Consider the following 25,611-nt stretch of genomic DNA (forward strand, 5'->3'; position numbering starts at 1 on the left):
TTTTTCATACCCCACTCTGGGGGGGGCCATCATTTTACTGCTATTGCATATTGTGAACTAAAACTTCCCCAAAGTTAAGGACCCCCATACATCAGCAATCGATTGTGGCAGTTCTGCAATTTGCAGATGATTGTATAAAAAAAAAATCTGCAATGTATGGGCTTCACAGATAGCAGATTGCAACCAAAAAGTGATTGGAATTGTTAAATCAGATTGTCCAACATGTTGGATTTCACAGATGGATTGGGGCTGTAGATTGCTTGTGTATGGAGATGATCAGCAGATTTGCAGACCGTTACTAGTAAAAGGATGGGCCTTTCAAGATTGGCAGATCTATGTTTGCTGAAAATGATCTGCAAATCACTGAAAAAAATCTGTAATGTATGGGCGCAGATTGTTACATTGGGAAATCCTAAAATCGGGCAATAAATCTTCAAATTGTTCAATTGTGATTTTCAGATTGCTGATGTATGGGGGACCATCAGTTTGATGTACTGTACATGCCAACCTCTCTGTAAAATGCTATTAAACAAGGAGATGGTCCGAAGCGGAGCACTGGTCCACTTGACATGGAATAGCCCAGATGTACAATACCCTGTGAATTAGTAACAATGCTGAGAAATAAAGCATAATGTGCAACCTGCCTCAGTTATGTCATCACTTCCTACAGTAATTTAGTATATGGGCATACTGTATTGGTATATTCCAGCATCATAATTGGGACATGGCCACAGTACACTGTTAGTGTGGCCACACCATCTTGGGCATTTCAAGTTAAAAGAAAGCAGATCATGTGGTTCTACCTCCTAACCCCCACCTAAGGCTTGATTTGGGTTTGTGGGGACGAGAGGGCAAATATGTTGTTGAAGTCCCTACCAATAAAAGTGTCAATAGGACGAAATGTTCCCAGTACCACAAATGTGTTAAACACACTGTAGTTCCCCCCAGTTTATATTATGTCATACAGAAACATTTGCCACAGTACCCCATGCTTGTGATGTGTGAGGGGCAACTCTGTGTGGGAACCCCTGGGCGATCGTGTTATATGCCATTTTGTTAATCCAGCACTGCCCCCACCCCCTCAAATTGGGATGTTTGTCCTGATCATGGGACAGTCCCACAACTTGGGACTGTCCCCCTGTAAATGGGGTCAGATGAGAGGTATGATATAGAAAGATTCTCATAGACAATGGTTCAGCACACAAAATTACATTCTCCACTATACTGTATGTAAGCAATAATTTCCATTAACTGCTGCTGAATTATCATCATTGATTATTCATACATCTTGCAATTCACCTTCCCACTGAAGTCCGCACACAGATCATGCCTTTGGAATTGGCTCTTTTTGAACTTTCGACACACTGTGATCTTATAGTTTCCATGTACTGGCTTCATATTCTTGTACCTGATCAAGTGTAAAAAGAAATCAGCAATCCATGAGTAAAACAGCCAAAATCAGGGATCAAAGCTTCTATGTTCTAAAAATAAGCTGGACAATAATTTGTATACAGAGGATTATTTACTGACATGGCTCAAAGGTGAACATCTGCACAAGTTGGGTCTCCCTCTCTGTCGTACATAGGGTATTACTCAGAGATGTATGTAAAACCTAATGGTTTGCATACATTTCCAATTTTTGGGGGTCTGCGCAGGTGCAGAATGGGGCCTGCAATCTCGCTTACAGATCCCCCAACTGCAGCATGACTGACATGCTGTGGCATTTGGGGGTCAGAGCAGAGGCTTTGCTTGCCAGTGTTCCCAGAAATGGGAAGCAGCCAGGAAACGGCCAGGCTGAGTAAGCTTCAGCTTATGCAGAATTGCAAAGGAGCAGCCATTGGATAGATGTTCATAATGGTTGCGATGGTGATCTGTGACAGCATTTACGGATGCTGCACTGGGATCCCAGATGCAGCAAAAAGGGGATGTACCAAAAAGATTTATACAATAATCAGACAGGCGCTAGTATAATATATAATATAATAAGCAGAATTGGTAGATTTATATACTTAGTTATCCATAAACAGCTGCATACACCTATGGGTTTGTGTAGACCCAATATAAACCACCATTAGGTGGTCAAATTTAAAAAAAAGAAAAGGAATAACTACTGTTGGTGTTGCGCTTGTAGTGTATCGATTAACCAGGTATGGCAAAAAAAGGATTCAGGACACAATAGCGTAAAAGATCAAACTTTATATATTTCAAATCATATACGATAATATATAAAATAAGCACAACAGAGTACAAATAAATTTTCCACTAAAAAAACACATATAAATATATGACACAAATCATAAAAGCCCACCGGATTGCAATCCGTAAAAATTAATAGACAGATTCTAAAACCACATTAGTTGTTTAACTGTGCTTCTTGGCAGAAAAAGCACAGAGCCAATGTTATAAGTCTCAAAAGCATCCAATAAGCTCTGATTCCGCTCAATGCATTGTGATGACAAATTTCTCCCGGAGTCCAGATAAGCCACTATGCAGTAATATCTAAATTCACTGGGCAGAGAAGACTCCGGTCTATATTATATAACCGGGACCACTATAATACTAGTCTCCAAAAGAACGGGGACAGGTGTGGATATAAAGATATAGTTTTTGAGGAGGGTAATCAATTCTGAGGCTTATAATAATGTCAGCCAGTGACCGCCTCTCCTTTCTTACCTCTCCTCCACCGTGAACCAAGTCCCGTAGATGTATCCAAAGAGTCTTGATAACTGGTGAGCTTTTTTATATATAGAATTCCAAAGCAAACTGGGTAGTCTTCCACAGATCCTTGGACGTCCTTAGAAATCAGAGTGGAAAAATGTTTCTCCTCTAATGTGTTTCGCTCCAATTCCACAGAGCTTTATCAAAGAGTATGTTAGAATGAAATGAATCAATATTCACCTTTTTATACCTGCCTCTTTGTCATGATTTGTTACTTAATTTAATTAATTAGACTCCACCTGAGTCTGCAGGTGATTCAAGTGACACTTGTTGTACATAATGAAACTGACACATCCTTTCACGCTAAGTGTAATGTCCTGAATAATTCATAATAATATACCTATAATACACAGAATAATGCACTTTGTATACCATGAAGCTTAAACTGAATCTAGACTATTCACCTTGTGACCATATGCCGATAATAGACTACACAAGAGGAAAGATATATTATACAGAGAGAAAAGCTGAAAATGGACATATCTATTATATCAAATCCGCCTTGAATCTAAACCAACCAAATAGATGTTGTAGAAAAATTCCTTAAACATCACACCCAATCTTGTACTAAAAACATATATGCAGCCCAATTATTCGCCAATGCAAATGTGACGGACGATCAACTTGACTGACCACACACAATGCATAGAGCCTATATTGAGAAAAGATACCTAAATTTGGAATACACCTTTGTCGGACTCGACCTCTCAAACCACCAACTCATTTCATCCCAGCCAAAAGCACTACCTCTGCATTGTCACATCCATCATGATTGGAAAACCATCCATAATATATGTGAACTCTAATATCTTGTTCATATTCTATATATACAAAAATTGAATAACATCTTTAACCTTGATCGAATATGTTTAAATCAGTCTATAAATAAATTAGGATGAATATCATAATACCACTATATAATTAAAATTTTTTGTATAACCAATACCGTCTCAACACTTAATTGAAACCCTGAAAAAATTGATGTAGCCTAAAATTGCCCTACCACAGCACTCCTTAGGCTAATAATTTGACAATTTAAGCAAAGGATTCAAAGTCTATGTTATCATTTAGCCCTGCAGGAAATAATGTTCGCAATTTAAATATCCAAAGGGCTTCTTTGCTACATAAAGATTTAAACTGATCCCCACCTCTACTGGTGGGTTTTATATGGTCCACTCCTATAATACTCAATCCTATGATATCTCCCTTGTGTACAGCTGAAAAATGTTGAGATACACTATGTTTACTGAATTTATTAATTATATTCAGTCTATGCTCTCTGAATCTCATTTTGAACAATCTAGTAGTTCTTCCCACGTATTGCAGGCCACAAGGGCACTGCAAAACGTAGATGACAAAAGTGGTATTACAATTGATAAGATCTCGTATACCATATTTATCCTTAGTGGTTAATGATACTATATCAATCACTCTATTTCCAATGTATCCACAAGTAAGACACCTGGTTGCTCCACATTTAAAGCAACCTGAAGGTGGACTGGGAAGCCAACTGGGCTTTAAACATAAATTATCCTTTCTTTCTTTTCTCAAAACAGTAGGGGTGAGAATACTTTTAAGATTTCTATAGTTCTTGAATATCACTTTTAATCCAAGATAAGCTGTCTTATTTAAAATTGAATCTTGTTGAAGAATCTTAAAATTATTTTCCAGTCTTCCTGATAACACCCGACTTATTATTATACTTGGAAACAAAATAAAGTTGGTCCTTAGACTGTTGATTTTCTTTCATAACAATTTGTTTACATTTAGGAATTAAAAGATTATTTCTATCCATATTAAGAGATTTACTATATGCAGATTCCAACAGGGTTTTAGGGTATCCCCTATTGGAAAAATCCACTGATAATTGATCAGCTTGCCTCTGATAATTGTCTACATCAGAACAATTATGATGGAGGTGATTAAATTGACTTCAGGTTGCTTTAAATGTGGAGCAACCAGGTGTCTTACTTGTGGATACATTGGAAATAGAGTGATTGATATAGTATAATTTACCACTAAGGATAAATATGGTATACGAGATTTTATCAATTGTAATACCACTTTTGTCATCTACGTTTTGCAGTGCCCTTGTGGCCTGCAATACGTGGGAAGAACTACTAGATCGCTCAAAATGAGATTCAGAGAGCATAGACTGAATATAATTAATAAATTCAGTAAACATAGTGTATCTCAACATTTTTCAGCTGTACACAATGGAGATCTCACAGGATTGAGTATTATAGGAGTGGACCATATAAAACCCACCAGTAGAGGTGGGGATCGATTTAAATCTTTATGTAGCAAAGAAGCCCTTTGGATATTTAAATTGCGAACATTATTTCCTGCAGGGCTAAATGATAACATAGACTTTGAATCCTTTGCTTAAATCTCTCTGTATAATATATCTTTCCTCTTGTGTAGTCTATTATCGGCATATGGTCACAAGGTGAATAGTCTAGTTTCAGTTTAAGCTCCACAGTATTCATGGGGGCTATGGTAGTGCAGAGGTAGTGCTGCGGGTTAGGATGTAGAGATTGAGAGTTCTAATCCCATTAGGTTCTTCATTTTTATTTTTATTTTTCAACCATTGGGTTTATTTTATTTTTTATTATGTGCCTAAAAGAAACTTACATTCAAAGTGCATTATTCTGTGTATTATAGGTATATTATTATGAATTATTCAGGACATTACACTTAGCGTGAAAGGATGTGTCAGTTTCATTATGTACAACAAGTGTCACTTGAATCACCAGCAGACTCAGGTGGAGTCTAATTAATTAAATTAAGTCACAAAATATGACCAAGAGGCAGGTATAAAAAGGTGAATATTGATTCATTTCATTCTAACATACTCTTTGATAAAGCTCTGTGGAATTGGAGCGAAACACATTAGAGGAGAAACATTTTTCCACTCTGATTTCTAAGGACTTCCAAGGATCTGCGGAGGTCTACCCAGTTTGCTTTCGAATTCTATATATAAAAAAGTTCACCAGTTATCAAGACTCTTTGGATACATCTACGGGACTTGGTTCACGGTGGAGGAGAGGTAAGGAAGGAGAGGCGGTCACTGGCTGACATTATTGTGAGCCTCAGAATTGATTACCCTCCTCAAAAACTATTTCTTTATATCCACACCTGTCCCCGTTCTTTTGGTAGACTAGTATTATAGTGGTCCCGATTATATAATATAGACAGGAGTCTTATCTGCCCTGTGTATTGAGATATTACTGCATAGTGGCTTATCTGGACTCCGGGAGAAATTTGTCATCACAATGCATTGAGCGGAATCAGAGCTTATTGGATGCTTTTGAGACTTATAACATTGGCTCTGTGCTTTTTCTACCAAGAAGCACAGTTAAACAACTAATGTGGTTTTAGAATCTATCTATTAATTTTTACGGATTGCAATCCGGTGGGCTTTTATGATTTGTGTCATATATTTATATGTGTTTTTTTAGTGGAAAATTTATTTGCACACTGTTGTGCTTATTTTATATATTATCGTATATGATTTGAAATATATAAAGTTTGATCTTTTACGCTATTGTGGTGTCCTGAATCCTTTTTTTGCCATACCTGGTCATTAAATGTATGTTTTATACACAAATTTATACAGGTTGTCTATCGATTAATCGATACACTACAAGCGCAACACCAACGGTAGTTATTCCTTTTCTTTTTTAAAAAGGGGATGTAGTTAGGAAGCCGGTGGTCAAAATGCCGACCATTGGTTTCCTGACTGTGAAATCCCGGCATGGGACTAATGATAGGCTATTAAATAGCGACGCCTATCATCAGCCCCATGCCGAAATCCCGACGCCCGGCATACCGATCGTAGGTAAGCCGGGCATCGGGAGCGCTTAGCCGCAGTGGGGAAGGGTCAGGATTAGTGACTCCTGGGGGGAGTTAGGGTTAGGCACCCCCCCGGGAGGGTTAGGTTTAGGCTAGGGGAAGGGGGGGTTAGGGTCAGGCACCACCGGGGGGAGGTCATGCTTAGGCGCCCCCCGGGAGGGTTAGATTTAGGGTGCAGGGAGGGGGGGTTAGGTTTAGGGACCCCTGGGTGGAAGGTTAGGGTTAGGCACTAGGGTGGGAGGTTAGGGTTAGAGTGGGGAGAGGGGAGGATTAGGGGTGTTACTTACCTCAGTCGGGATCTTCAGCTTCCAGACTTCCGGCATCGGTATTTCATTCGCCGGGCTTAGGTCCAGCGGTGATTCATACCGATTCCGCAAGAAGGTGTCTGTTTCCTGCACACACCTCCTTGCGGCTGTGCAATACCATCCATCTCTGAATCAGGTTCATAATGGAAACAAAACACCGGATGCCCACGAGCAATAGCTTGACAACCTAAATGCATGGGCGTTATGGACTTAAGCACAGCTGGATGGCTTATATGTACTGTATTTGAATTCCAGCACATTGAGTAAACCGTGTAGCGTTATAGGTATTTGGCGGGATGTTTACAATGAGATTATGTTGTCAGATCTGGATGGTGCTATGGAGCACAATTATATTTTTAAGAATATTTATGGTATACACCCTGAAAACAAAATTTTTGAGATGTACCCACAAATGTTATTGAGCCACAGGATTGAAGAAGAAGGGACTGCAGAAGATATCTTCAATATATGCCAGGGTCCCTCTTCTTCTGACTGCAAAAGCTGGTCCCATGGGGGCTTCTAAACTATTAGATTTGCCAAGCTATATAATGCACAGCATTCCAGTGTTTGGCTTCAGCCACAAACACAATCTGAACATGGCATTAGTAAATAGCCTTTGGACTACTATGTGGCATATTTTACCAATTCCTCTGGATCCCTCTCCATTTGCCCCTACTGATATCTGTACAGGTCAATGGCCATCAATGCAGACACCCACCAATATAGAATGCCGCCCATCACCCTTTACTCACAGCCTGAGTAGTCCGCAAAATAGCGGAAACTTCGTTAACATCGTGAACCATCAGACCCATATGCATTCTGCAGTGACCTGACCCTACTGCAATCTATGCTACATCTCCTGCATGCAGTGAGAGCTCAGGCTGCGTATGGCCTCGCAATGCATAATTTATGCATGCCTCTGCAACGGCATTTAAACGCACTGATATGCCTGCATTCGCACGACCACACCCCATTGCCACCCACAAATGGTATTTTCTGTCAATCACTGAGGTGTTTGGACTGCATGCTGTCTGCGATCGCATTCCCCTTCACTGTGCTAGTTCGCACACTGTGTCTTTTACGCATGCGCAGGTTGGAACCATTGGCTGCCTGCGTGTGAACGCAGCCTTGCGAACCAACCTGAATCAGGATCAAAGTCTATAGATATATGAGACCAAGGATGATCAGGCACTGATAGTGGACATAGAGACCCAGAGGTGGAACCTTGTGTTGTGCACAGGTAGTAAAAGCTGCCACAAAGTCTTTGACATCACAACGTATTTTTGGCCACCAATAATTCCTGAGGATTAGCTTCAGAGATTTCTTCACCCCTGCATGACAGGTGAAGAGTGATGAATGAGCTCACTGAAGTAACTTTGGCCGGAGTTCGGGTGCTATGAATATTTTTCCCAGTGGAATTTTGACCTTGTTGGTGACAGCCACAAAGCAAGCAGGGTTTAGAATGGGCTTGTCTTCCCTTACTTCCTCCACTTCAGCAGAACTGAATGTTTGGGACAGGGTGCTGGCCTTGATGTTTTTATTACCCGGCCAGTAGGTATTTACCAGATTGAACTGGTCAAAAAATAATGACCATCTAGATTGAATGTCATTTAGGCAGTGGGCTGTTTTAAGGTATGTCAGGTTCTTATGTACGGTATAGACTGTCACCAGAAATTTTTCTCTCTCCGACAAATATCGCCATTCCTGAAGGGCCAACTTGATGGCTAGTAGTTCTTTACCCCTGGCAGCATAATTCTTCACTGGAGCAGAGGGCCTGAGTAAGACCTGCTCGCTAGGCTGCATTCGCATGCAGCGTGCCGATGTTAGCAATGTGCGCATGCGTATGCATCACAGTGTGCGTGTGCGAACTAGTCCATGCAATTGGGTAGCATTCACTCACTGAGCATAGCCACCTTGCTAGAATGAGTGACACGATGAACCATTTGTGGGTGGTGACAGGGTATTGCCGGTGGAAACGGGGGAGAAGTGGTGCGAACGCAGACGTGCCTGAGCGTCTTAACACAATTTCAGAGGCATGCAAAATTAAGACGCAGCTTTATAGTACACATCACATGGATGATTTACTCACTTAATCACTCGCAGTGCTTGCGGTAGGGTATAGTCAACCTCAAGTGCTGCGTACGCTTCCGATGGTACTCGATGTTACCGATGGTTGCATACACATCCTGCAGATGACGTGTATAAGCATTTTAAGACAGGCTAGAGGGCATCTGCAAACACACCGCAATTGCACACCAAGACAGTGGGTGTGCTAATGCCTTGCCGTGCGATCATGGATTTGCATACTTTCGCTGTGTGCGAATGCATCTAGCGAGCGGGTCTGAATCGAGCCCCGAGAACTTACAGGTGGAGAACCCACAGGAATACCACTTGTCCTATATATCCTTCTGTGACAGCACTGCCCCAACTCCAACCGTGGAGGCGTCCACCTCCAGGAAAAAAGGTTTGTTACAATTTGAAAAAAAACCTAATACGTATGGGCGCTAACCTATAAAGAGGGTAACTAAAACAGTAATCAGATTTATGGTAGTATTAAATTGCCATAATGGTTGACAGCAGCCCTTATATAGATGGGAAAATTGCTGGATTCCCATAAAATAGAGAGCATACAAATAAAGAATATATATAGGCGCTAGTCGGTAGAAAAAATGCATTTAAAGTATAAATACGAAAAGACAAAGGAAAGGAAAAATATTATGTTAAAAATCAAAATCAAAAACACATAATAAAGCAATACAGGACAAAACCATATATAGGATAACAATCATATATGAGTACGTGATGTAATGGTGTACAACAATATATAATAAACATTAAGGCTAAAAATACCTATAGACATATTAATCTGTACTCAGGTTCAATGGTAACTAATGCTTTATAATAAAGAATACTGTATATCAGACCTAAAAACCAATGAAGCTGTAGAGAAAATACCACCACTGATATTAATGTTGGTATGACAATGGATATTTCTAGTTGATGCATATAAATAGATTGCCCACCTCAGGGGCTAATCATACTAAAAAAAAAAGTAGGAGTCAGACCATTGTATCCAGCTGAAAGTATTAAAAACCACAGAAAGTTAATATTTCATTTGTTTGTAAGATGTTTAAAAAACATTTTCTCCCAATGTAGTTTTTGGTATTGGTTTCAATTTTATAGTGTCCAGAAAAAATAAACAAACAAATAAATTGCAGGTAATGTGAGCCACAGAAAGTTAGTATTTAATTTGTTTGTGCAATGTTAAAAAAATATATATTTCTCCCAATGTAGTTTTTGACATTTGTTTTAAAGTTTATAGTGTCCAGAAAAAATAGATAGACAGATAAAAACGTATGGTCCAATACGAATGTTGATGGTTCAAATATTTAGTTTTTAATCATAATTGTTAAAACTCCATATCTCACAAGAAGATTATGCCCCGTAGATTCTGGGGATAATGGTTGGTGGAGAGTGATTTTTTCAGGAATAGAAAAAAAGAGAGAACATGCATGCAAAAAATGGTTATATAACCTGTGTCCTTTTCATTAATTTAATTAAATCCTTACGTGATCCGGAGAGTGTCCACTGTGTCAGCATGTAACTCTTATGCTGACTAATGGCCCGACTGCTGTCCATATCTAGCAACTTCGGGACCGTGGTATTGAGGTGTTTGGAAAAAAATACCTCCCTCCGCAGATGGCCTGGTTCTCTATGGCAGGTATATAGATTACCTTTTTTGTGTTTGGGATGTGATGAGGGCTTATTACAATCATTTTTGTAGAGTTTAAATATTAATAACTATGGGTTAACATTCACTAACACCATTAGTGCACAATCCATTAATTATCTGGATAACACTGAAAGTGGAAGCAGACAATCTTATCACCACTCGCACATATATCAAGGAGGTAGATCAGAGTCGGTATCTTCATTATAGTAGCAACCATATTAAGACTTGGAAAGATAACATTCCAAAGGGGCAGTTTCTTTGCATCAAAAGAAACTGCTCGAAACCTGAGGACTTTGAGAATCAGGCTAGTACACTTTACGAATCCTTTATTGAACAAGGATACCCAGCGCACTTATTGGAACAAGCATTTAGTGAGGTTCAGGCCACTGATAGAACGTTGGCCTTTGGTATCACTTGCAATGCATATACTAGAGAGATTAGAGGGATTATTCTGAAGAACCTCTCCATATTAAAATCAGATATACATTTAGGACCGTCGATCTCGAGAAATAGAGCAGTGATATTTAGAAAGTCTGAAAATCTTAAAGCAAAGCTAGCCCCCAGTCACTTCAAGAGACCAACATCTAAGACCACTAGACACATTGACTGGCTCCCTCCAAAACCTATAGGCTACTTTCAATGTAGTAAAACCAGCTATACTACATGCAAACATACTAAAGAAAAAAAGAGTGTGAATTTAACTTCCACTGTTTCACAAGAGATATTTTTCTATCAAAGATTTTTTGAATTGCAGGTCATCATTTGTGATCTATTTAGTAGAATGTGGTTGTGGAATTCAATATGTTGGGCAGACAACTAGACCTCTGCATGTCAGGTTTATGGAGCATAGGAGAACATCCTGAAGAAATTCAATATGCACTCACTATCTAAACATGTGGCGGGGTGTCAAGGGGACAAAATAGAGGGTGTAACAATCAAAGCCATTGATCATGTTAAACCCACCATAAGAGATACAATAATCTATGCAGAAGAGAAGCATACTGGATTTTTAGGCTTAGAACCCTTATACCACAAGGTCTTAATGATACTGTGGAATTAAAAAATATTGGGTAGCTATGTAGATATCCTCCTTATGAAGTCCAGCAATGAAATGGAGTGACGTATTCATATATGCTATAAATGGATACAAACATGTATGATATTATCCAACAAATATGGGTGACCTAGTCTTTATGGGGTGGAGTATTCTTGGGCCACCGATTGTACATTCCATATACAAATTTGCAACATTAGAACTTTATGTTCTATATGCTTTTAGTTATAATTATACATTTCCCTTGGATCAATAGAGTTATCCAACTAATATAAGAACTCCGAGATCTTTGTGTCCTTAGGCATATAAATATAATCTCTAGAGAAATTGAATGACCCAAGATGTATCATGTAGTAGCACATATGTAGGGACAGAGGTATAGGATAATTAGCTAAGCATGTATCAAGGAGGCTGACAACTGGATGGAGGGCCTACATGGTTCCCGTGAGTCTTTTTTCCTTGGTTCTAGAACCTTATATCTATATAATGATTGGTTAACAATATATAAATCCGTTCTTCCCCTTTCCAACTCTAAATACTAATATATCTAAATATATATACTATGATAATATTTAGTGTATACAGTATATGTTTCTTTTTCTAACTATGGGCCTGATTCAGACCCGCTCGCAAGCGGGTCGATGTTTGGCCACTGCGCATGCATATGCTGGAGCCCGCTCCCACGTGCGCATGCGCGAGACCCGGCTAGTGACGGGCGCTCCATCGCTACGAGTGATGTCAGTGGTGAGCTTCCGGAAGCTCACTGGGGCTTGCGGGAACAAGACCCTACCGCAAGGGTCTCGTCACAAGCCCCGACCATCGTGACCATCAACTGGCCGCTCACAATAGCTGTGGGTGGTCAACCACAGCTATGCGAGCGGCCAGGAGGCCGCACCTAAAAAAAAAAAAAGACGCCCTGATTCAGAGCGTCCATCTCTGAATCAGGCCCTATATTCACTGACCTAGCTTTTAATCTGTCTGAATACTAGGAACATTGGGCCTGATTCAGAGCCGGACGCTCTGACCAGAGCGCTCGCTCTGAATCAGGGCCCTCCTCCATTAAAATGGAGCGTCCTCCTGGACGCTCGTATAGCTGTGGGTCACCACCCACAGCATATACGAGCATCCAAAAAGATGGTCGCGATGGTCTTGACCATCGCCACCATTGGACTTGCGAAGGAAACCCTGCGGTCGGGTTTCCCAGCCACAAGCCCTGGAGTGATTTTGGCTCTATCAGAGCCAAAATCACTCCCACTGACATCACTAGTGATGTCAGTGGGGCCGGCTTCAGACGGTAGGCGTTCCCATGGGAACGCCTCCGTCTGGCAGGAACGCCCCTGGCATGCCCACCAAAGGGGGCGTGCTGTCAATCAACATCGACAGCACGCCCCCTTTAGTGCGAGACCCGGAGCGATGGGAAGCCCGTCGCTCACCGGGTCTCGCGCATGCGCACGACAGAGCTCCCTCCGTCGTGTGCATGCGCAGTGGGGAACATCGACCCACTTGCGAGCGTACTGCCGCTCGCGAGTGTGTCTGAATGACCCCCATTAACAGATATTTGTGTGTCAGCATGTGGACTATATAAATAGTTTTCTTTTGATTCCATTCGTAATGTGAAATTAATTAATATACTTTATGTGAAACTATATGGTTTTTAGTAAACAGGAGGATATTTGATGTTTTGAAACGATATAGGATTGGATGGTGGGCTATCTCAGGTGGTTAATCGGAAGTATGTTAACACAAAGTGTGGGACTTGTGCATTGGGGTTAGATGCAAATTACACTTATTAAAAGTAAAGTCTGCCTAAATTGGTATGGATAAGTGTTGTCCATAAAAAGACATTTAAGGGGACATTTCATCTTGCCTATATAGAAAATGATATATGTATATAATGGTGTTTGTATTCTATGTGAGCAAAGTTTAATAACTATGTTTATGTTATCAAATTTGTCCTGTATAAAATGAGTCTTCCCTGAGAATGCATTTTGGTATTCGATGGGTTAATGTAACAGCTGTTGCTCTGCTGAATTAGTAAAGCAGGGATTATAAGGAGTTGCCGGGAGACCACTCTCACACATTGTTCTGAGGAAGCCGCTGAATGACCAAAAGAGGCAGAGAAACGCGTTAACAATTATCGGGGTGGAGAGAAGCATAAGCAGGAAAAAGAGTGACATCTGATGATCTATATATCAGGACCACTATATAATTGAAATCCAATTGTGGCATAGGAGGCGACACGCACGAGGAGGCTGGTATTTGCCATCTGCGGATGGAGGTATTTTTTTCCTTACAATTCTAAACACCTCAATACCGCGGTCCTGAAGTTGCTAGATACGGACAGCAGTCAGGCAGTTAGTCAGCATAAGAGTTACATGCTGACACAGTGGACGCTCTCTGGGTCATGTAAGGATTGAATTATTTTAATCGTAAGGACACAGGTTATATAACCATTTTTTGCATGCATGTTCTCTCTTTTTTTCTATTCCTGAAAAAATTACTCTCCACCAACCATTATCCCCAGAATCTACAGGGCATAATCTTCTTATGAGATATGGACTTTTAACGATTATGATTATGATTACAAACTAAATATTTGAATCACCAACATCTGTATTGGACCAGACATTTTTATCTGTCCATCTATTTTTTCTTTTAGACACTATAAAATTGAAAACAAATGCCAAAAACTACATTGGGAGAAATATATATTTTTTAACATTGTACAAACAAATTAAATACTAACTTTCTGTGGTTCACATTACCTTCAACTGGATATTTATTTGTTCGTTTATTTTTTCTGGACACTATAAAATTTAAACCAATACCAAAAACTACAGTGGGAGAAATTTTTTTTTACACATCTTACAAACAAATGAAATATTAACTTTCTGTGGTTTTTAATACTTTCAGCTGGATACAATGGTCTGACTCCTACTTTTTTATTTTTAGTATGATTAGTCCCTGAGGTGGGCAATCTATTTATATGCATCAACTAGAAATATCCATTGTCATACCAACATTAATATCAGTGGTGGTATTTTCTCTACAGCTACATTGGTTTTTAGGTCTGATATATTCTTTATTATAAAGCATTAGTTGCCATTGAACCTGAGTACAGATTGATATGTCTATAGGTATTTTTAGCCTTAATGTTTATTAATTATATATCGTTGTACACCATTACATCACATACTCATATATGATTGTTATCCTATATATGGTTTTATCCTGTATTGCTTTATTATGTGTATTTTATTTTTAACATAATATTTTTCCTTTCCTTTGTCTTTTCGTATTTATACTTTAATTACCTTTTTTCTACTGACTAGCACCTATATATTCTTTGTTTGCATTGTAACAATTTGGTTGTCTCAGAATGGGTGCTGAAATGAAACTCTCTTTAGAAGAACAAAAGCTTCATTTACCTCAGAAGGTCACACTCGAGGCTCTTGGTAAGAGCAGTGATGGGCGAGTAGTTCCTGATGAACTGATGATAGAAGTTACAAAAACCAAGGAAGTGTTGTATCACTTTCAATCCGATTGGATGGGGCCAGTTGACAATGGCGGTAAGCTTCTCTGGATTCATCCGAAGGCAAGAACCCGAAATTATGTGTCCCAGAAATGTCAGTTGCTTTTGCTTGAAAGAGCACTAATCTAGCTTGCAGAAAAGCTGATTGGCCCAGAGTTGTTACAGTACTTCACATACGTGTTGGCAATGGTTCACTGCATCTTCAGAGAATATCAATATGTTGTCCAGATATACCATGATAAACTTATATAACAGGTCCCGGAAGATGTGATTCATGTATTTTTGAAAAACAGCTGTGGCACTGCTTAATCCAAAAGGCATGACCAAATACTCATAATGACCGTCATGAGTATTGAAGGCCACCTTCTATTCATTCTCATATTGAATTCTGATTAGATTGTAGGCCCCGCGAAAGACTATATTAGTGAAGATCTTTGTGCCTTTCCGACTAAAGAGCTCTGAGATCAGAGGTAAGGGAAACCGGTCCTTGAGGATTATGGTGTTCAGGCACTGGGAATTAATGCATGGTCTCAAACCTCCATCTTTCTTTTTAACAAAGAATAGGCCAGTTCCAGTGGGTGATTTGGAATCCCTGATGAACCCACGGTCCAGATTCCCTTTAATGTATTCGGACACTGCCTCAGACTCAGAAAACAAGAGAGGGAAGACTCTACCATGCGGAGGCATTTTCACAGGAAACAAGTATATAGAGAAATTGGCAACTCCTGATGAGCAGGAAGCATCTCAGTGGCCTTTTTACTGAATACATCCATGAAGGACTGGTAAGCAGAGCAGCGGGACAAGCTTGAAGCTGAAGTGAGAAGAGTTTTCCCTCTTTCATGCTCTCTCTCTGTGGTGAAGATCTAGACACAAGGAAATCAGGTCATCCAGAGAAGTTGGCAATTCTCTGGATGTGAGTACATCTTTAATTTGCTCTGACAGTCCTTGCATAAAGGCAGCAACCAAGGCTTTGTAGTTCCACCCTAACTATGAGGCAAGAGTTTGGAATTGCACAGCATTTTGTCCTGCAATTTGGTTGCGTTGCTTCAACTGCAGAATAGCAGACCCTTTGGAGGATACTCGCTTAGGCTCCGGAATGCCACCAGGAAATCAGCGCTATTGTTAATTAGAGGATAATTTCTTTCCCAATATGGAGAAGCCCAAACCTAGACAGTAGCTTACTAACATAAGCCACTTTCATCCTCTCACAAGGGAAATTCACCTCCTGGACCTCAAACTGTCACTGTAGGAGATGGAGCTGGTTCTACCGGAGGTGGCTGAGTGATACCAACTCGTTGCATTAGTGTTTGTAAGCACTGCATAATCTGGGCCTGGTATTGCTCTTGCTTCTCGACTCTGGCGAGGAGGTTCTCAAGCAATTCATGTGGTGAAAGATTACCAGCAACATCCATGTTGGGCCAGAGTATTCTGTCGCCACCCTCGGATGGGTAATGGATGCTAACCAGTATTTTGGGATTGGTGAGACCTATTACTGAGGTGCGGAGTCTAATGTGCTGGTGGTATTCACCAGGGAACCCCACAAGGAGGTTTTAATTTAGCCTCATCTGATGTGCAGGTCGCAGCCCTCAGACTAGCTTCCCTAATACATGTGCTGGTGTACTCTGAATGGAGTGGAATATGATGAAGATATACAGTGTAGTCGACAAGCCATACTGACAAGACTATACCAGGAAGCAAATGTATGCATGTCATGGAGGATAGCCAAGGATCAAACCAGAATACCAGGCACTGTACCAGGGAGTAGATGAAGTTGGGTCATGAATAAATCTAAGGTCAAGAATGAGCAGTAAGTCACAAACAGGAGCATTGGACTAAGGTTTGAGAGCCTATACTCTGGCACAGGAGTGCTCCCAGAGACTTCCTTATATAGGCAGGGCTTGAACTTAGGTGCCTCCTGTGATGTTACACTGGAAGGTGTCTGGCCCTTGTCACCATGCACAGCTGCCCACACTATGCCTCTGTAGGAGGAAGATCACACAGCAGTGGGTGCCGGGGACTCCCCATCCACTGCCCTGCCACTGGAAAGCACTGCCAGACCAGGTAAGTGCGTGCTGGTGTGTGGTGTGCTGTGACATGGACATTTCACTGGGCCCTCCCAAAGTGTCATAGGTTAATATCATTGGGGGGCCTAATGATCTGTCTTGACCATAAAAGTAACTCCTCTAAACCACCCTCAGTTCCAAAAAATTCTGAACCTAGTTCTTCTGAACCCAGTATCTATGATTGGAATGCTTCTAATGGAGAGAGCCCAGATAGTGTCACATATGAGGCATCATTGGTATCTTCATCCCATTAATTCTCACTAAGAGCTTTGGGTAAAGCAGTTCTCTTCCTTGGTTAGAGTTGTCCATGTCTGTGGATATACTGTAGTAATATTTCCTTAAAATGTGAAAAGTCTGTAGTAATAACCACTCTCTTTCTCAGATTAGTAGAGGTAACTCTCTTCCACATTTTCCTCCTCTCTCCCTCTTTTATTACAACAAACTTGGCTTCAGGAATGTTTTCTCTTTTCAATCTCTGGCTGGCAATTTGAGATGAACCTAACCTACCGGCCTATATGTAATAATTGTCTTTGCTACAGTAATGGCTCTTTGGTCTCTTGTTAGATAAGCTTTTGAATAGCTAGAGAAGTGGTCTGTGATCACTAGTACTGTATGTGTGATTTCCAGACTCTATAGTGAGAAAGTTTAGGCAAACAAAATATGGACCATCTGAAGAGATATTCCTTAGCGTTGCATTCTAAGTTGGTGTGGCACCCCTATTTGAATTTTGGACTGCACTGCAACCCCAACTCTGGAGTCCCCACTGGTCTAGACCATTATTTTACTGATTCCACTTTAGACGGATCAGCAGTTATTCCCTCTTGGCTCCAACTGTCCTTTCCATGCTTCTCTGAAAGGTGGCGAGAGCTCCCTTTGTCCCCTGGTGCATTCATAAAATGATAACTTGTCCACTTGGATTTTAATGCCTTTTTGTTTGCATCCTTAGGAGTATATTTATCAAAATTTGATTTTACTTACGTTTTGATGTGCGATTTAGCTCGCCTCAAACCGAATCAAATCGAAAGTTCAAATCCCCCTTCAAATCCCTCATTCACTAAAATTTGATTTTAGAAGCATTTTCTAAATTGAATTCAATTTGGTTTGGTTTTCAACAGTGATTTGCTGTTCGATTTGGCATGTTCATGTACAAATCGTACATCAAATCTCACTTCAAAACGAACTGCAAATACCTGACTGAATAGAACGGCTTCATGCTTTCACTTTTAGCATAAAAGCAATTAGTTTTCACACATATATATGCATACATCAGTGAGATGCATGCATGTATCTTACTGTAACAAGCTTAGAAACAGTTAAATTAAAAAAAAAATGACGTGGGACTCCCCGTAAAACAGAACCAGCCCTGGACTTTTCATAGCCAGTCCTGGTTGTCTAAGTACAGGGGAGAAATTGCGTAGGGCTCCCCCTGTACATAGAACAACCAGCACTGGGCTCTGATCCTGTCCTGGTTCTGGAATTACAGGGGAAAAATTGTGTAGGGTCCCCCTGTTATCTCTAGAACCAGTACTGGACCCTTTCTAGCAGGGGGCTGATGCCACAGCCAGGGGGGCCATATCAACAGGCCGCCAAGCTGCTGCATCAGCTCTGATCCCTAGTCAGCCCAGGCCAAGTGATCCCTTGGGAGTTGGGGACCCCCCCAATAAAGAGTCCCCCTCTCCAGGGTACCCCTAGCCTAGGCTGATAGCCCAGGGCTATCCCCGCCACCCATGGGTGGTGGGTTGATAGTGTAAGTGTAGTGCATTTTAAATAGTATTAAATATTGTCTTTTGCTGTGGAACTGCAGGCCCCAGCAAGCCTCCCCCACATGCTGGTACTTGGAGAACCACAAGTACCAGCATTCAGGGCATTATGGGCCTGCTGGTAAAATTTGGTTTTAAGTTTGATTTTACATTCGATTTGGCCTTTAGTAAATATTTAAATGCTAAATCGAATGTAAATTGAATGCAAATCGAATGCCAAATCACTCAAAAATGAAAATCAAACTTTAGTAAATTTACCCCTTAGGATCCATTAAGATTTGATAAAATCTGCCTTTTAAACCTAACACTGAGGACCAAGTTGGTAATCCAGGTCCTCATTCACCCATGGTACCATATACTGGTTTGGCACTCTACATTGGTTAAGTGGGCATTAGTCAAAGCACATGCGTACCTCTCCATTCTTTTTCATGGTGTCTTGTCTACTATAGGCAAGGCAAAAGAGCTCTCTTATTAGGTGTTGCCTCACATCTTCTAAATCAGCTGGCAGTAGCCTATGTGATCTCTCCCTGAGTATGGTTTTGTCAGTTACTGTAACTGGATTTGATGTGACACATTGGTGGCAAAACCAGCTTGGGTTTGCCTTTAAAATTATTGCTGCTTTAAAAATACAGAAAAACTTCCAGGAGTTCCTGCAGCTGCTGAAAGTCACAACCTTTTACATAAGCATAAGGTAAATCAGACAACTTGCTGCTGCTGCAAATCGCAACCTATTACATAAACCCCACTGTGTTTATTTCTTCACTCACTCCAGCTATTTCTTGGGAAAACTTTAAGGTAATAGGTATGTATCCCATTTACGGGCAGGAGATTCGGTCAATATCCCGACCATGGGGATTCTGGCACTCAGAATGCCGGCGCCAGAACCCCGATACCTGTCAGAAACCCGGCACTGGCATCCTGACTGCTGGACTTCTGAAGGGAAGTGGCAAGGTTAGGGGGAGGTTTAGCATTAGAGTTAGGAGTTAGTGTTAGGCACTAGGGGGAGAGTTAGGGTTAGGCACTAAGAGGGGAGGGTTAGGTTTTGGGTGCAGAGAAGGGGAGGTTAGGTTTAGGCACTAAGGGGGAGGTTTGGTCCAGGCACTGGGAGGAAGGGTTAGGGTAGGGAAAGGTGGAGGTTTTGAATACCTACCAACATATGTCTCGAGTGCAGGCATTCCGTGCCCATCCCCAGACTGCTACGATTACTTAACCGCTTTAGAATTAGACCTGCATTGGTAATTTTGAAATATTGGTCATTACCAGACCTCAAATATGATGGGTACCTCGGATCCACTGTCCAACAAAACAGGACACTGATTTCCATTAACAGTGGAGCCATTCCCATCATTCCATTAGGTATGGAGCACTGGCTATGGAAACTCTCCAATACTTCCTACTGACTGTCTAAGGAGCAAATGTGGGGTTGATTGGCCTCCCACTGGCATTTCCCAATGAGCTCCTGCCTCAATCGAAGAGGTTTCCTCGACATTGTTCCTCCTCTGATAACAATCAAAAGTTCTATAGCTAAAACTCCCACAATGGAAACACCTCTGTTGTCTAGTGACCCTTCCTTATCCAGTGTCAGTGTCAGTCATGTGTGAAGATTCAATAGATGCTCTAGCTGCCTCTCTTTTTTTTATCTCTTTGTTTGACTGAAGTGTTAGCTGATTTTCACTACTTCCCCTCACAACTCTTCTACTACCTTGCCCAAGTTTACACTGGGAGCTGCTGTCTCATCAACTTTAGATGCAGTTTTCTTTTGAGTTTCTAATATGACTTCCTCTTGCTTAACTTCCCACATTAGTTGCACAAATGGCAGGGCTGTCTGCTGATGGTTATGTATATATCAGATCAGTGATAAGAGCCACCTCTATTAGTTTCTGTATCCTTCTCTCATTCACCTCTCCCGCCATTACTCCCCCTTTTCCCACTATTTGATGGATTAATTTACCAATGCGGTATAAATAGGCCATCAATTTCTCCACCACATCATGCTAAGTATGTCGCAATCAGTATTTGAGATCATCCACATTCTCCATCTTTCCAAACTCCCGGTCCAAGGCCGGAAGATTTTCTCAGAAACTTGCCTTACACAACAATCTAAAATATATCCCCCTTTAACTGTGCCATGTCTATTTGGTAAACAGGAGACATTCTGAGACTCCTCTTTTCTTTCTGTATCTTAGCAGAACCTCAAATATGTAACCAGGGGTTCATCATTACCTATATAAGTGGCTGTGCTCTTCCCAAGATTACAATTTCCTACACACTTACACATTGTATATACTTAATTAATAGAGTGCTTGTTTCTCTTCTTTCAGTGCCTCCACCCAAGTCATCTGGATGCAAGGACACCCTAGATTGGACTTGGCAATGCTATAAAGATACTGTACGGGTACTCTCTAGAATTGTTTAGTTAACAAACATTCTCTTTCCAATACTCCCTTCAGACAGTTGAGTGCATACAATGGATCACACTTTACCAATTAAGAAATATTATTTAGCTGGAATACCTTTCCATAGTTTCTTCTGTCTTGCATTAAACACAATTAAGCACGCTACACAGTGACAGCTTTGTTATACAGTATTAGCCAAAACACCCAGTATGAGTAACACAGCAGTTAAATAATATAATTGTTACTTATTTTAGTAACTCTTCAGCTTTCTCTAGATACTTAAGTAACTATCCCTTAAACAAACATTTCTCCCTTCCTTAGTATTAGGCAGTATGATCTAAACAGCTTACTGAGGAAGAGACAGATCACATCAAGAAACTTCCTATTGGACAGCAATAACACTGGTAAGAAGATCCTTTTAGTGTTTCATCACAGTACTCTATAAACAGAATATATGGGATTTAGTTATGATCCCGGCTGTCAGGATGTCGGCGCTCAGTATGTTGGTGCCGGAATCCTGACACCAGTCAGAATCCCGGCACCATCATCCCACCGCTGGCATCCTGTAAATAAGAGTTAACACATACAGTACACTATTATTGCTCATTAACACTCTACTTCTAACTATCTAACTAATGAGTTGGCCCCATATATGCAAATTAGATCATGACACAATCTTCTCATATTACTAAATACAAAAGTCCGGATATGCACCACTTGGTGGAGGTATTGTTTGTGAATTTTTGGATCATTTTTTTTTTAACTACTGCAAACTTGTCATTTGCTTTAGTTCAGGACTTTCATTATAATTATTTGTGAGGTATTAAATCTAAAGAGGAGAACAGATCACTCTTCTATGAGATGGTTTCATTATGAAATAATGCAGATGAAATGGTCACCATCTTTCTATAGAAGTTTTTAATCAGCATGATTTTCCTAACTTAGGACCTGATTCAGACCCACTCGCGAGCGGCTGTCCGCTCGCAAGTGGGTCGATGGTGTGCACTGCGCATGCGCACGACGGAGGTAGCTCCGTCGTGCACATGCGCGAGACGCGATGAGCGAAGGACTTTCCTTCGCTCATTGTGTCTGATCAAAGGGGGCGTGCTGTCGATGTTGATTGGCAGCACGTCCCCTTTGGTGGGCGTGCCGGAGGTGTGCCTGCCAGACGGAGGCGTTCCCAAGGGAACGCCTACCGTCAGAAGCCGGCCCCACTGACATCACTAGTGATATCAGTGGGAGTGATTTTGGCTCTGATAGAGCCAAAATCACTCCTGGCCTTGCGGTTGAGAAACTCAACCGCAGGCTTCTGCTTTCACTGGCGATGGTTGCGATGGTCAAGACCATCGCGAAAATCATCCTGCACGCTCGTATAGGCTGTGGGTGGTGACCCACAGCTATACGAGCGTCCAGGAGGACGCTCCATATTTATGGAGGTGGGCCCTGATTCAGAGCGAGCGCTCTGGTCAGAGCGTCCGGCTCTGAATCAGGGCCTTAGTACAGTTTAGGCCAGATTCAGAGATTGATGCAATGGTGATTATGGATGCAGATTGAGCAATTATTTGCCATTGCATCTAAGCTGCACTGCACGTGCACAGCGATCGCATTGTGATTACAGTTGCACAGAGAAAGTCATGGCAAAGTGAGTGACAGGTTGGCAGCTTTGGGGTGTCTGACCGTTTGAATTCCATTACATGGGCGTGCATAAAGTAGCCCTTGCGATCTCCGGCGCAGCTTGAGAGCTCTCTTACTAGCCCTTTCACATACCCAGTGAGGCAGGGGGACAAGCCCCAAGCGGGCTCTTGCTGCTAACTCCAAGCGCCCAGCCTTTCATCTGGCCGACGTGCGAGTCGATATGAGAATAGTAACAGGTGGGGAGTGTGACTGGGGCTTTATGCCTGTCAAACCATAACACAGGTGTCCTAAGGTGAGCTCAGCGAGGACAGAAACCTCCCATGGAGCAGAGAGAGATCTGCCAAGTCTGCGGCTGGTCAAATCTTCCACAAGGGCAGGATGGCTGCTCAATGTGTGCCAATATTTATGCAGATAAGCAACATTGTACGCATATGAGAAGGCAGCAGTGGGCATCCTTATGTTTGGGTAAGCTTTGTAAGCATATTTTCGTGTCCATCTCTGAATCAGGCCCTTTGAGTCTTTCCTCTCTGTATCCCTTTATAAGCCTTGTTTATACAATTCAACCTCATACAAAGTGACCTGATGTTTAAGTACTAGCCAGGCTATCCTTGTAAACATAGGCACTCTCTAAAGCTGGGTACACACTGAGACAATGTCATCATGTTATGTAGTTTCTGGTTGAATCGGAATGACATAACGGCTGCATCGCTCAGTGTGTATGGCTAATATGCTTGCTTCTGTGGTCGCATGTGGTATCGTCCGGTCGTCTGTGCTGCACGTCCATCTGGACGATATTGCATGCATCCCCGTTGCTGGTAATAAAGCACTGAACAAGGGATTGCTCTGTCATTCATTACATAGTTCTAATGTATACCCAATGTACGATATGTCGCTCCATCGGGCCAACATATCGTACCGGTATACATTGGTCAGTGTGCAGGGCTGGATTAAGGCTTGTGAGGGCCCTGGGGCAACTAAGTTGTGGGGGCCCCTTCCAAGCCACACAGAGCCTACCCGCCCCTCCCCCCACACACATACATAAACAGTATACACACACTAACACATACATACACACTAAAACATATACACCATAACACATTCATACACAGAAACACTTACATACATATACATACATACAGACACACACTAATACAGTACACATATTTACTTACTACTCTTAATACAGCAGCCTGTAGGTATAGGTTGAACCAAGGGCTGGGCTTGCTGTTTTGGCTCTGCCCCGGATGCGGTCATTGTAGAGGGGATCGGTCTGTTATTCCCCTGCATCCGCTAAGTGTAAAGCCGGCACCTCTCCCCCCTAGAAAGCTGTTGCAGCAGCACTGACTCTGCTGCTGCATTCAGTAGAACAGCCTCATCTGCTTCAGCCTCCATACGGGAACAGGTGCCGCTGGACACCTGTTCTCGGCAGGGTCACATAGACACTGTGTGGGGTCCCCTCTGAGAGTGGGGGCCCCGGGATGACCGCCCCTGTTGCCCCCCCTTAATCCGGCCCTGTCAGTGTGTATCTGGCTTCTTAAGACATAATAGGTTGGATGACCCTAACTGACCAGTCGGTTTAGGGTCTGCTTCAGCTTCGGAAAAAATTGCAAAGCTTCTCGCAAGCAGCTTTGCAATTCTGTCTGTGCAGATATGTGAATGCACAGGAGGCATCCCGCCACTCGCTGTATTACTTATCCAAGCTGCATTGTCCAATGCAGTATCGGATAATCTGTGGAACATCGGCTTCTAAGGTGATCCATAGGGTCACACACCCGGCCACCACAGATGAGAGGAAGAAGCAAGGAAAACTCTGTCGGCCGACACGCCTCCATTTGGGAATGGAGGCCATCGCCACCCCATAACTGCCCTCAAATTGCAGCAGACTGTCAATCACTGCCAGTCTTCTGCCAGTCTATGTGCCGGATCGCCAGGGGTGCCGAGAGTGGGGGGAGCGGGTACTAATTATCCGGGCCCGAGCTTGCTAAGTAGCAGTTGCAGCAGTCTCTCATGCCTGTGGGGGAGCGATAACACTGATCGTGCCCCCCACTGGCTATGCACCGGGCTGAGGGGCTCACAACGCCCCCTACCCATGTTTTGTTTTTAAGGGGGCTTGGCCACGCGTCCCGTGATTAGGTCACAACCCCCCTTTCACCCAGGTCCTGTGCAGCTGTCGGCGCCCCTGGGGATCGCAGACCCATTCTGCACATGCGCAGAATGGGTCAGGCACCTGCGCAGATTCCCGATCATCGAGAATCTGCATTCAGCAGTGCACTAGCGTGCACTGCTAATATAGAACCTTAGGGGTTTATTTACTAAGCTGTGTTAGGAGATAAACTGAATGGTGATAAGGTACCAGCCAATCAGCTCCTACCTGCCATTTTTCAAACACAGCCTGTGACATGGCAGTTAGGAGCTCATTGGCTAGTACCTTATCACCATTCACTTTATCTCCTAACACAGCTTAGTAAATAGACCCTTAGTCTTTTAGATCTTAATCTAAATGTATCCAGTGAGGATATGAATAGACTAAGGATGTGCACTGACCCCAGAGTTTTGGTTT

General features: G+C 42.0%; 1 protein-coding gene across 1 annotated transcript in view; it reads right to left on the reverse strand.

Moving 5' to 3' along the window:
• The window catches only part of LOC148518851 (alpha-2-macroglobulin-like), a 239,391-nt gene that overhangs the window by 162,595 nt on the left and 51,185 nt on the right, over positions 1–25,611 (reverse strand). Inside the window, exon 7 of the mRNA XM_088476973.1 lies at positions 1,300–1,408. Within this exon, the coding sequence (XP_088333099.1) occupies positions 1,300–1,408 (109 nt within the window). The remainder of the gene's footprint in view (positions 1–1,299; positions 1,409–25,611) is intronic.

The sequence above is a fragment of the Taudactylus pleione genome, unplaced genomic scaffold (assembly GCF_031769625.1).
Source record: "Taudactylus pleione unplaced genomic scaffold, aTauple2 ptg000198l, whole genome shotgun sequence".
NCBI classification, from domain to species: Eukaryota; Metazoa; Chordata; class Amphibia; order Anura; family Myobatrachidae; genus Taudactylus; species Taudactylus pleione.